The sequence below is a fragment of the Pagrus major genome, chromosome 3 (genome assembly GCF_040436345.1).
Source record: "Pagrus major chromosome 3, Pma_NU_1.0".
Taxonomy (NCBI): domain Eukaryota; kingdom Metazoa; phylum Chordata; class Actinopteri; order Spariformes; family Sparidae; genus Pagrus; species Pagrus major.
The window spans coordinates 7,312,081-7,324,794 of record NC_133217.1 but is presented as its reverse complement, the minus strand read 5'-3'; the positions used below and the strand labels follow the sequence as shown (position 1 = coordinate 7,324,794).

At 39.8% G+C, this 12,714-nt stretch overlaps 1 protein-coding gene across 3 annotated transcripts in view; it reads left to right on the top strand.

Moving 5' to 3' along the window:
- Positions 1–12,714, top strand: part of LOC140993714 (uncharacterized) — a 41,727-nt gene that overhangs the window by 25,668 nt on the left and 3,345 nt on the right. Inside the window, exons 27-46 of one of the 3 annotated variants that reach the window (XM_073463230.1) lie at positions 1,266–1,314; positions 1,403–1,483; positions 1,758–2,330; positions 2,414–2,491; positions 2,796–2,932; positions 4,218–4,319; positions 4,503–4,560; positions 4,670–4,776; positions 4,981–5,878; positions 5,981–6,108; positions 6,207–6,311; positions 8,195–8,252; positions 8,510–8,632; positions 9,800–9,871; positions 9,956–10,132; positions 11,220–11,300; positions 11,434–11,733; positions 12,143–12,217; positions 12,315–12,448; positions 12,557–12,688. In XM_073463230.1, coding sequence (XP_073319331.1) covers positions 1,266–1,314; positions 1,403–1,483; positions 1,758–2,330; positions 2,414–2,491; positions 2,796–2,932; positions 4,218–4,319; positions 4,503–4,560; positions 4,670–4,776; positions 4,981–5,878; positions 5,981–6,108; positions 6,207–6,311; positions 8,195–8,252; positions 8,510–8,632; positions 9,800–9,871; positions 9,956–10,132; positions 11,220–11,300; positions 11,434–11,733; positions 12,143–12,217; positions 12,315–12,448; positions 12,557–12,688 — 3,468 coding nt within the window. Of the gene's footprint in view, positions 1–1,265; positions 1,315–1,402; positions 1,484–1,757; positions 2,331–2,413; positions 2,492–2,795; positions 2,933–4,217; positions 4,320–4,502; positions 4,561–4,669; positions 4,777–4,980; positions 5,879–5,980; positions 6,109–6,206; positions 6,312–8,194; positions 8,253–8,509; positions 8,633–9,799; positions 9,872–9,955; positions 10,133–11,219; positions 11,301–11,430; positions 11,734–12,142; positions 12,218–12,314; positions 12,449–12,556; positions 12,689–12,714 lie in introns of all 3 variants that reach the window. The other 2 variants (XM_073463231.1, XM_073463232.1) reach the window with 2 other exon arrangements.

The window sequence follows — 12,714 nt, the reverse complement described above, 5'->3', positions numbered from 1 at the left end:
ACAGTGGATCCCAGAAGATAATTTTGTCTAGTAAACAAACTAAATTGTAATAAACTAGAAAGCAAGTCTAGAAGAAGGGGAGAAGAGTTTTGAGCTGAACTATTTAGTTTGAATTTATTATATTTTTCTTATTGATTATGTCTGAGGCGCTGTCACGCAAACCTACTGAATAATAGCGAATAATAGTGGCAAGGCCAGGTACATCATAATGAAAGAGGGAAGGTCCAGGGGCGTGGAAACCCACCTGGACCTAAAGTATATAAGCTGAACGATCAGACAGAGTGTTTACCCTGGGGTAACTCATGGTGTTTGTGGCCTGTTTTGTGAATAAACACCTTTTGACCTGAAGACCAGCTGTTTCATCCCTGATGTGTGACTCCAACTGTGAGTGTCCTTTATAGATAGTCAGTAAGTTCAGTATAAGTCTTAGAAAAGGTAGTCATCTACTACTGTTGTAGAGAATGTATACAACAATAGTATCTGTTGAAGCCGAAACTCTCAGAAAGACGACACAGAGGCAAGGTTTGTAGAAAGTGGGTTCTGTTTATTCCTGGACTGACTTTATGTACTTTCCAATAACTCCCGAGTCTTGTGTGAGGGAGTGCGTGTATGCTCATGCATGTGTGTGTGTGTGTGTGTGTGTGTTTATCCTGGTTGACTTGGCCCTACGTGTTGATTTGGAGTGTCCATGCGGTTATGTGTGTGTTTTCTTATCAAGTGTGATGTCAGTCGTATTTCCCAATCTATTGTTTATCTCAGACCCCAAAGCAGAATAACACATTCATTCGAAGGTCAATACTGGTCATCTAGTCAGGCCAGAATTCTCAGTATAATCCAGAAACAGCTTCTAATACATCAATCAAACGTTTCTAACTTTTGGCACGATCTAATACAATTCTATCTTTGTTGTACCTTGATTGTAATACAATTATAATTGCTGTTGGGACTTTTTGAAAACCTTGCCATTGCTTTTACCCTAATTTTAACCTTAAACAATGACGACATTCTCCTTGTCAAAGACGCAGCTGCATGTTTAGTGACACAGATGATATGTTGTACTGTCTGGTACATCTTTCTGTTGTGCCCACTTGCGCAAGTGTAAGAATAAGCCTCAGAAAGCCAATTCTTCTTTGTGAGTTGTTGTGACAACAGTGTGAATAGTGGCAGTTACTTGAGTCCCATGTGTGAGAGTTGACTGTGTAGCTTCATGTAACATTTCTAATCTTGCTTTTTTGCTTATGTTTCAATGTTTTCTGCCTTCAAAGGTAATAAAATTGGACAGGCCCATCTGGGAGCCCTGCTCCTACGAGATAGGTAATTATGTGTATTGCAGTGAATTACTTAATATTTCACATTGGCATTGAATTGGTTCCTTGACAATTCTTCTGCTATTTTGATCCAGCGGTACCCATCCTGTGGTCTGCAAAGAAGAGAAGTGGGAATGATAGGCTTAAACCTCCAATAATACCTCAAAAGAAGCTGTGTAAGTCAATTTTCTAGTAGATGTTTATGTTGATTTTTGTTGTTGTTGTTTATTTTTCTTTTTTGTAACTTGGTGTAGCGGCTAAGAAAAATACTATGGGAGAACATTTGACTGCCTGTAAATCCACTACAACTTACTTTTTCACCTAAGCCATTATTTGCTTCATTTGGATGTCTTTTTGCTTTTGTATTGTTGCATACTGAGTGGATACTTGATAAAGCATTGCAGATAATTCAAATTAAACGCATGTTTTGAAAATCTCTATGTTTCTCAGTGCCCAGAAAACTTTTCAAAGACAAGGACAAAGGCCATATGAGAGACAACAGTAAGGAAAACAGCCAGATGATGCAGCGATCTGTGAAACAGACCAGTCAGAACCCTACAAACAACAGTGAGATGACCAGTACGCACAGTGTAGGAAGTGGAAAAAATGCAGGAAAGGGAGACCACAAGACGCCTCCCTCACCAAGTGGAAAAGAATCAGAGAGGAGAACAGAGGTGTTTTCAAAAACTGGTTCAGAGGAGACAAAGAATGCAGTTAGGGAGACTAACCTGGTGATAAAGGAGGAGAAGATAGAAGAGCCTGTAGTGATAAAGGAGGAGAAGATAGAAGAGCCTATACAGGTGAAGAAAGAAAAGGAAAGAAAGAGGCCAAGCAGCATGTTTGAAAAATCACAGGACGACACATGTTCTAATGACGATGTGGAGAAAGAAATTGGCCATAAAAGGCAGCGGCTCAACTCCAAACAAGACACATCTTGCAAAGAACCCCAAAACCTGCCAAGTGTGACCACGGCAGATAAGCGAAAGAGTGGCAAACCAAGTCCCGATAATGCAAAGGGTGAAGGTACGTGAATGCCATATTTAAGTTTGTGGAAGGTTTTTCTCAGTGTTTTTGTAACTATAACACAGTCTGTGGTATTCTTACAGTGCCTTCTACCGTGAGCCCCCAACAAGCAGCTCAACTGTGGCAGTATATCCAGATGAAGAACAGAGAGCCTGTGATTGGTCAGTACAAAATTATGGAGATTTAACCAAACTGGCATGTTCATGACTCACAAATGTGACCCAATCATTTCATTTCTCTTTTTTAATTCATTTTTTGTGGGTAACAACTATCTGGAGAGTCCAACTCCAAACATTAAAGTGTAAAGTCAAAGAGGAAATGGAAAGCAGAATGCACTTTTTATATTTTGATTCCTTTTTTTTTTTCATCTATACATTCATTTTCAAACTAAATCATTTCTGTGAATAAGAACATTTCGAGCCAGAGGGGAGATTAACACCTTAATATTAATTGTATTTCCTTTAGGCTTAGATGTACTTCTTGAATGCCATTGTTATGAGCATGACCCAATCTACTTCTGCGCGTGCTGCTCTCTGAAGATCCTAGAGAAGGACATCATCAGCCATATTACTGGAGCTGACCACCAGAAGCTGTTTCTGATTGTGAGTACATGTTAAATAGTAGGATTTGTGTTTTACACATCTATCTTGCACTTTGGAGAGTGTAAACAGCAGGGGCTGGGGGAGGTATGTGAAACATAGTGATCAAACCGGGTCTAGACGTCCTTTGATTAACTAGTTGGTGTTATGCAAATGTGTATCTGCAGGGTTTAAGAGACAGACAGGAATCACCATTTATGTCTGGGCTCTTCCCAGACGTCACTCCAAATGTGTATATTCTTCCTCAATACCCACTCAATTTGGCTAACTGAGAATGCCTAAGGCCCCTTCCAGACCAAATCAGGCGTTGCAGTGTTTAGTCACAGGGTTGTACATATGGTGTGGGATGGTCATTCTGTAGTGTAATATCACCATATAACCATAAGTAAGTAGTTAGTGGTTAATGACAACTGGCAACAAGTACTGAGATGTTAAAGAATCTAATCAAAATGTGAATGAATCATAAATAAATGGTTAAAACATGTATTGCTCTGCACTAGTTGATTGAACATGCACCTATTGATCGAACTGATGATTAAACTACTGAATTGTGTTAACTTGAAGTGAAATATAACCACAAATGTAAGAGTGAAATCATGTAACCAAATATACCACACTTTTATTATTTTTAAAAGAAATGCAGTCAGTAGGGCAGTGGAACATATCATGGAGGAGACTTAGAGTTAGAAAAAAACGTGGTGCCCAACCCCTATCTTAGTGAATATAAGCAGAATATTTTGTATTGAGAATTCTGTCTGTGAGAGTCTGTGAGATCTCATGTTTTAATTGTCGACAATCAAACATTACTGCACTCAGCTTTGGAGGACTCCTGGAGATTGTTTCCTTTTTATTGGTGACTTTTTGAAACTCTGAAAAACCTTTTTGAACAAACAAAGAATAAGAAGTCAAGACATGACAATTTCATGGCCCGTATGTGTGACATAATGTTGCAAACTTTAACCCTCGCCAATCCTGAAGGTGACGGCACCTTGAAGCAGTCTCCCAACCGTCAATACACAACAAATGAGAGGCTATTATGTTGCTATGCTACTAGCGTGCTGGTCCTACTAATGATCGGTTGTCCACATCGACAGATTAAATTATAACAGTAAACAAGGGTATAATTATGGTGTGTTTTGTACTGGTGTGTAAGAGTTACAACGCTTAACGCTCTTTCTCCAAAACCCCTCCTTCTGAACTCTCTCTGCTGTCTATAGTATTTTCTGTACATATACATCAAATGCTTTGTCGAAGTAATGCTTTCTCCTGTGCATGTTTTTGACATTAGGGGTCACAGAAAGTCCCACCTGCAGCAGTTAAGCACTTGGGGAAGGACGTAAGACGTTCTGCTGCTTTGTTTGAACAGGATAATGGATATGGAGAAGCTCAGGTTTGGTCATGGTTCTTATATCTGTGGACATGGTTCTAACTGTTATTTCATAAATTAAGATAAAAATGAAATCATTTAACTTTGGTCAATCCTGGATCATGTTAGAGAAAAGGTCTAAGTAAAACACCTGAGGAAAAACATTCGATAATGATTTATTGATTGTTATTTATGTCTTGACCCCAGGTGTTTGATCTGGATGAAGAGATTTACAATGAAATCTCAAAACAAAACTTTAACTCAGGTAGGGTTACATCTTTCAGTCATTTTGAGTCATTTTTGGAAAGCTTGTGTGTTCTCACTGTTTTTTTTACTGTACAGTTATTCTTTATTCTGTTTATTTGTCCACACAGCCATGAAGACACTGATTGCAGATAATTCCAGTTGCCGTGAACTCCCTTCTACCTCAGTCACCCTTCATGCTCAACCTAAAGCCCAATCTGTCAAAGATGACTACCAGGTGAGTCAATCATCAGCATTTGTCATACAGATGCTGAATTTAAGGAGCTCCTCCCATTCTGAAGTTGTCATTTTAAGTGAAAAAGTTACATAATGTTACTTTAACGTGGTCAAACATTTGATCGACAGTAACTGTTTAGTTGCATCATTCTTTGGCAGCTAAACATTGAGCAGTCTACTTAAATATGGATGTTTCATTTCAAAGGTGATTGCCATGGAGATCGATGGTGATTCAGAAGACTCTGTGGCAAAGCTGTCCTCAGTTACTACAGCTGTAGTTCCAATGACTGAAACCTCCTCCAAAACAACTCAAGCCACCCCTAAATCAAAGGAAGATGACAAAATGAACCAGATTAAAGTGTCTGAGTCAGCTGACAACGCTATCACCACCATGACTGTTTCCAGAAGTAGTAAAGACTCATCAAACCTGCATGTGTCCACAAGTGGGGCACACACAACCTGTTTGCATCCTGAACCCACAGGAAAGGACGTAAAAGCTGAAATCATTTCAAACACATGTTCTGCTGTAACCACCTCAAACAAGTCCACATCGATCATCTCCAAATGTCCAGCCAGGCCAACCAGTTCTACGTCCAACACCACCAAATCAAGAGCACCCAACTCCAGTCTTAGAGCCACCACCTCCAGCTGTACCACAACCACAACCACCCCCACCACCTCCATATCTAGAGAAAATGCCTCCAAATGTGCCACTTCAACCCACACCAAACGGACAGCACCCAAACCCAATTCCTGTTCAACCTCCAAAGTTGATAACACCTCTAAAGGCTCTGAAACTGCGTCCCAACATCCAGCTGCGTCTCAATCCATGGTGACATTGACATATGAAAATACTGGAGCCTCTCCAAAGACTGCACTGAGGAAGAATTCACTGGGGCCAAATGCTGACGTTGCACCAAAGAGTAATGCACCTGCAGCTCCACACCCGACTGCGATGTCTGTTAGGTCTGACGGCAAGAATCAACACACAGGGCCATCACATCCCTCCAAGTCTGTCAGGTCTGGAAACAAGTGTCTAACCACAGAGCCATCTCATCACTCTGCAAGTAAGACAAAGCCAAGTGAAGGACTTTCTAGAGTCGGTACGTATGATTATGAATTACATAGGGACAATCACTCAGTAAGTCTCTATGAATTGGTTTCTCTTTAATTCTAATCCGGGGTTGTTGTATTTGTCTTAATAGGCTTAAACCAGATGATAGGAGTGACATCTGAGGGAAAGCAGCAAGTCTACTGTCAGTTGTGCTCAGTCAAGTTGCGCTCTTCCGGGTCCATTCACTTCAACGGCTACACCCACCAGTATAACTATGTGGTGCGTGCTTGAGAAGTCTTGTTGTAGACAGAGTTGGAAGCTTGTAAAGCAAGGCTTTATTGCAGACGTTAACTGTGTGCTTTCAATGTTCTTACTAGAAAATGAAGTCCCCTGCGTGGACTAACAAGCCAGCGGAGTTGATGAGCAATTTCGACAAGATTGTGGCCTGCTTGGCTGAAGACGAGAAGGACCAGTGCATGCAGGTGACCATTCAAAATGACCCAGAATTGACAGTCTGTGTGTGGTTGTTTAATCTGCTTTAATGGTGATGATAATGATAATGATACAACATGTAGACAAATCCAGTAAAGTGAACTGTGAATAACCCTTTTGTTAAAAACAATGAGAGGAATTTTTCTCAAGGCAAAAACAACGTTTTGCTGGATTTCTACAAAAACTATTCAAATTAAAAATGTAGTGTAAAACTGTTATATCAGTTTGTATTTAGTGCAGATGAGAATTGGTAATCACACAGTAGATGACACAATATTTCAGATTTTTTTCCCATCTTTATTGCTTGCAGCAGCACTACATCAATATGACTGCATAGCATTTATTTTTGTTGTGCTCTTCCCAAATGTCAGTGGGTTTACACAATTCTCTGTCTCTCCCTGTCAATGATAGAATTTACTTATTATCAATCCAAAAATGACAGAAGAAATAATTGTTGTCTTCCAGTGAAATCTACCAGTTACTGTCCATAACACACAAATTCAACAAGTTTCCTCCAATACATATGTGGGCTGATTTATCCTGGACATATAGATTATAATTGAAGCAAGATGTCATAGCAATTTCTTGTGAACAGACCACCGACCACAGGAGAGAGTAGTCTTTCTTTATTCAAACACTTGCTAGTGGACGCTTCAACCATCAACATGCATGCATGAGCAAATACGCACACACGCACACAAGCTCTGGAAGGATTACTGGAAGTTACATGAATATTAGGAAAGATATGGAACAATGAGGTAAAGATCATCGAGACATTTTGGTGATGGTCCATGACATCACTACACAACTGTGTAAACAGAGTTTGAGGTATATAAATGCTTGGTCAGTCCAGGAATAAACAGAACCCACTTTCTACAAACCTCCCCTCTGTGTCATCCTTCTGAGAGTTTTGGCTTCAACATATACACTTGTTGTATACATCCTCTACAACAATACAAAAATAAAATCCCTCTCAATCATCACTTAATGTCTGTGAGGGAAATTCTCTTATGTCCCCTTATTATTTTGATATGTTTTTTTTTTGCATATGAAACCTAATAAATATAGGTGCAACATTAATATGTGTGTAGGGTGAAATCTTGTGTCTGTGGGCTTCCGGCATGAGTTCTGTCCTGTGACAGCCATCTGGTTGCAGAGTATGAATTGATGTATTCATGTATTGTATATGGTATAATGTCCCGTGAGAACTAACATAAAGGAACTCTGTTAAGGAGATCATCCTGAAGGGGGTGTTTTGACCAACTCTCATCTGCTCTAGACAAGTGATTTTCAGTTGCCACGACAGGAGTCAGTCACTTAAAGGATGTCCCATGTGCAGCATTTTTCCACTACACAAGAAACAACGCATTTTCTTTTGTAGGAGGTTTGCCATCAAACATACAATTTGTCGTTAGTTGTTTATGTAAATGAAACCGATAAATGCAGAATGGGTATGATTTTCCACCTAGAACAGTGAATCCACACCTTTTCAAGTCCCGGCTCCCAAAAAAATGAGGTTGCTGTTCATGTTTCTGGTCACCAGCCTTTGTAAAGTGGGTGTGAAGTCCACAGCCAATAACAGCATGCAGGTTATAAGGGCTGCTGGTGGTACACTTGGCTGTGTCAGGGGGCGTGTGCTTCTGGTGTTGTTGAGCTGGGGAGGAGGGGCCGACTTTGAATCTTGTGTTTGCAAACCCTAACTGAGAAATCTTACTCAATCTGTCTTTAAGGAATGATCAAATATCCAAAGGAATCAGGATTGATTAATAACAGAAAGAACTGCAGACTTGTGACAGAAAAGATGTTCACATGAGCTGTGAACTGAGATGGCATCTGATTTTTAATTATCATTGTATGTCTTTCTTTCTGCTAGAGAATAGAAGTAAAGATTGATGAGTACAACAAGCTGGCCACTCTTCCAGATAATGAAGGTAAATGTAGTTCTTGGCAGCACCGTGGTGCAGTGGTTAGCAGCCTATATTCTCATACATTTTATCTAAACAACACAATCAAAATATTTTTTTGAAGGAAAACTTTGACAATATTCTGTGCTGAGTAACTACTAGATGCAATGTAAAAATTATAGAATTTTAATTATGATTATATTTTAAAATTGAAGAGAATCACTAAAACTTTGCAAGAAAATATGGTCATTGTCTTGGTGTTAATTCTCTCTTTTTATTCCCAGCTCTAGGCAGACTGAAAGCAATGTTGAGAAAAAGAGAATCGCGGGCCTCAACCAACAGTGCAGAGGGTTTGAGACTGCAAGTCGCCTCCACCAGTCAATGTGAAGTTTCAAGCCCAGATGATGGTAAATCCAAGTGTCAGCTCTCTGCAGCAAGTTTGAAATGTGTCTGCATTTTATGTCCACATAGAAACACATTTTACCCTTACATTCCTGAGTGTATTTTGTTGTCTCTGGACATGTTGTTGCCCTGGCTGAAATATATTATATTAATAATAATTAATAATAATTTCTGGCTTAATAGTTTTGACAACAAGAGAAACGTATAATACGTCTTTTTGATGTCGTGAGAACCTGTGGGTAAGACTTAGTAATAACCATCATTAATAAATTGTAGATTTACAGTTGATTAAACTTTAGTTCATAGTTATTTCACTGTTAACAAACAATGAAATGTTTTATAAACCATTTATAAAGCATTTCATTGTTTGTGAAAATGCAACTTATGTTTATAATACTTTGTAAATGGTTAATAAATACTGGTGATAATTGTCAGGTTCAATCACCTAGAACATTATTAGAAACACACACAAAGAGAGTCATACAAGGCGTTCAATTTCTTACATGCAAGGAGAGCGTCAGGAGACGTGCAGAGTTACATATCCCCAAAACGCTCTGCCCGTTCCGTCCGTCTCCTCTCTTTTTATTAAGCAAATGGGTGTTAACATTTTACATGGGAGCGCTGTTCCTCTTTCAGGGATCAGTTATAGGTCAAGCTAACATGGGAGCGCTGCTCCTCTTTCAGGGGGCAGTTAAAGGTCAAGTATCTATATCCTCTTATCAGACAAAAACAACTCCTGACATTTATATCAACATTAACGTTCCTCTTGTCACAGATACTACAGTTAGAGCGTCTCGCTTCCTAACTTCCTGTTTTACACTCGAGCCTTGAGTGAGTCACTTCCTAAAAGAACAGGATGTGAGGTGTTGCTTAAACACAGGGGAATTTCAGCACAAGATGTTAATAGATTTAAGCACATGATATTGGCAAACTTAATGAGCATATACATGGCATAAACAAGCATGATATATTTTATCCTTATCAATAATTAGATTACAAAGCATTGCATAGTTGTAACAGTGATATAACTATTAACTAAAGTTTAATTAACTATACATAACCATTTATTAATGATGGTTATTATGAAGTGTTGCTGACCTGTGAATGAAAAACAGAAGTATGGAATTGCATCATACCAATTACAGCAATTTTGTCTTTTTTGTCAATTACAGGGATGTCTGTTTCTACTGATAACCAATCAGAGCAGGACAAACAGCTCCATACACTATTGGTCCAGAGTCCAGGTGAGAACCCTTATGCTTACACATATTGTTCCAGACTGTTGAGTCCATGCTACAGTTGTTAACATAATGCTGTTCTCCGTTCAGAAACTGAGGATAGAAGTCTTGCTGCGGGTCAGTCAGACAGAGCCCGGAGCTTGAAGATCTCAGAGACAGAAGCTGATGACCGGATTTCAGACCCGCTTCCCACCTCTAATAATAAAAATCAACCAGATCTACCAGACCTCATCGCTACTCCTATAGTTCACGGCGCAGATGTAGCAGGTATGTCTGTGTATCGTCACCAGGGTTGCCAGGACTGTGTGACAAAACCAGCCCAATACGGGAGCTCAGAATATGCCCTTTCCAAAAACCATATACTGTTTAGTCCAGTCCAATATATTGTAATATCTACAAAGTAACTGTTGTGTAACGACTTCTTGTTCTTTGTTTGTTCAAACGGTTCAAAACAGTTTCAAAAGTCACCCAAAAATTATCACCAGGAGTCTTCAAAAGCTGAGTGCAGTAATGCTTAAGTGCCAGCAGTAAAACATGAGAACACACAGACAAAAGCCTGCGGAAAAAAATGATCTGCCCTTCTGCACAAACTGTTCTCCTTTTATTTATATTCTAATTATGTGCCCTTATCTAAGCTACCATCTATCAGGACTGTCTCCTTACCAGGGATATGCTTTGAGCTCCCTTTGGTGTGTTTTGTGGCCTCTAGCTAATAAGAGCATTTGTCCTTGGGTGCGTTTTGATGTCTTTCACAGCTGCACCTGTGTGAGTGAGTTCTGCTGTATTCTTATCAAGGCTTCTTGGATGGACTAAGATGTCGTCGATCCAAATACTCATTAGTGCACTGCAGCTGTGTCGGCGTGAGCTTTATCTGAACTCCTCTCTTGGTGATGGTTCCCCTCTTTTAATCTTTGGTGAATTTAATGTATTTTATTCATATCCTTATAGTGAATACATGTATATATTGGATATGTATTTACTTTTAGTATTTTAGTTTACCTTATTTTAACTGATGCACCTCATCCTGTTAATTCACAACTGTTTTATTATATACACAATACGTATTTGTGTTAACAGGTTTTGTATTTGCTGAACTAAAGGTGCAATTTGTAGTTTTTCAAAAATTCTAGGTAGTATTTTGCTTTATTAATACGGTAATAATACAAATTCAAAAATATTGATTTATTGCCATGACTGAATACACAAGCCATCCTCAGAGAAGAATAAGGTCCCCACAACAATTCTGCTGGAAAACTACTAACCTGGCAACCCTGGTCATCTCATCACATTCCCTGACAGAAGATCTTAATTATCATATTTCCAGCTGGACTAATACGATCTCCTCTCTTTTTAGTCAGTAATAAACAGGAAGCAATGGAGTGTGCAGTGGAGCCCCAGGCTACGGTTGATTTCACCCCTGCTACTGAGAGTCCAGGTAAACAAGGAGCCTTCCCTCTCAGCTGTTGTGTCTTCCAGTGTCTTGCTATCGTTTGTACCTTTTCCTCCTCCTTCTACATCAACACTCATTTACACAATCCACCATCTCTCGCATCCCTCCCTCCCAGCAGTCAACATGGAGACACCTCAGAGTTATGCGGATCCTCCTGCGACTGACTCAGAGTCAGGTGGATTTGCCCAAATCCCTGACCTATGCCAAGAGAGAAGTGACCCAGAATTACAGGACACTCAGAAGACATCACCTGCAAATGTCTTTGAAACAGACCTGCTCACTTCTGCTGCAGTGAATAAAGAACAGCAGAACCAATCCAGACCCAGTGAGAATACAGAAGATGCACCAAAACGTTCGGGATGCAGCCCAGAACCCAGACACCACAGTGCATCACAGGAATTAGCAGGGATCTTGAAAGGTAGGTGTAGGTGCATATATGAGTCTGTGGTGGTTGTTTAGAAATTTAGAAGTTGCTGTATAGATTTGATGTCTGTATGATTCTCTGTGAGGAAGTCGGATGAGAGTCACTCTCTTAGGTAACATAGGGTTAGGGTTAGAGGTAATAAAGGGCCATTGTCCTGGAGAAGACATGATCACCGCTTGAATGTGTGACTGATTGATTCAGCACTGTTGTCCTGTTGTTCATCTGAGGTTATATATGTCAAAACAATCTGGGTCTTTTCTCTATGCCGCATGTATCAAAGCGATCTGATTCATCACACTGAGTCTGTAATTCTTCAGAGAATTAGCAACTCTCAAACTTGGAAGGAGAATTTCCTTTACAGCCATTTAAAACACTGATTTGTTCTTTTGTATGTCCGTCACAGGGGAAAGAATTCAGGGCACCAGTCATTTGTCCACATACTTGACAGTGGAGGGACTGAACAATGCAGAAATCATAGGTGGGTGTGTCCATACTTACAAAGCAAACCCTCTTTACTCCTTTAATTTCATTTCATAAAAGCATACAGTGTGTTAAAGACGGTGTGTCCTCATCAGGTCTGGACTCTGTGTGGGAGTGTCGAGGGATTTCTCGGTCCCCATTCTTCTTGTGCGAGAGCTGCAGGTTGAGGCTCTCCCACAATCACATCTGTCAACACATGGTCAGCCGAATTCACCAGGACAATTATGTGGTGAGTGGCATCTCAATAAAACAACAAAAGTAGTTTGCTCCCAATATTTGCCACCATTTCTCACCTCTTTTCTTTTTTTTTTAATAACATGACATACATGTCTTACAGCTGAGGAAGTACCCTCAGCATATGGAGTTTTGGTGTAATGATGACCTGACTGACGAAAATAAACTTGTAATTCTAAAGGGGGTCATCTCAATGATCGCAAAGCGGGAGCGTTTCAAAAAGATGGATGCGCAGGTAACTAATTAGGTTCATGTATGATG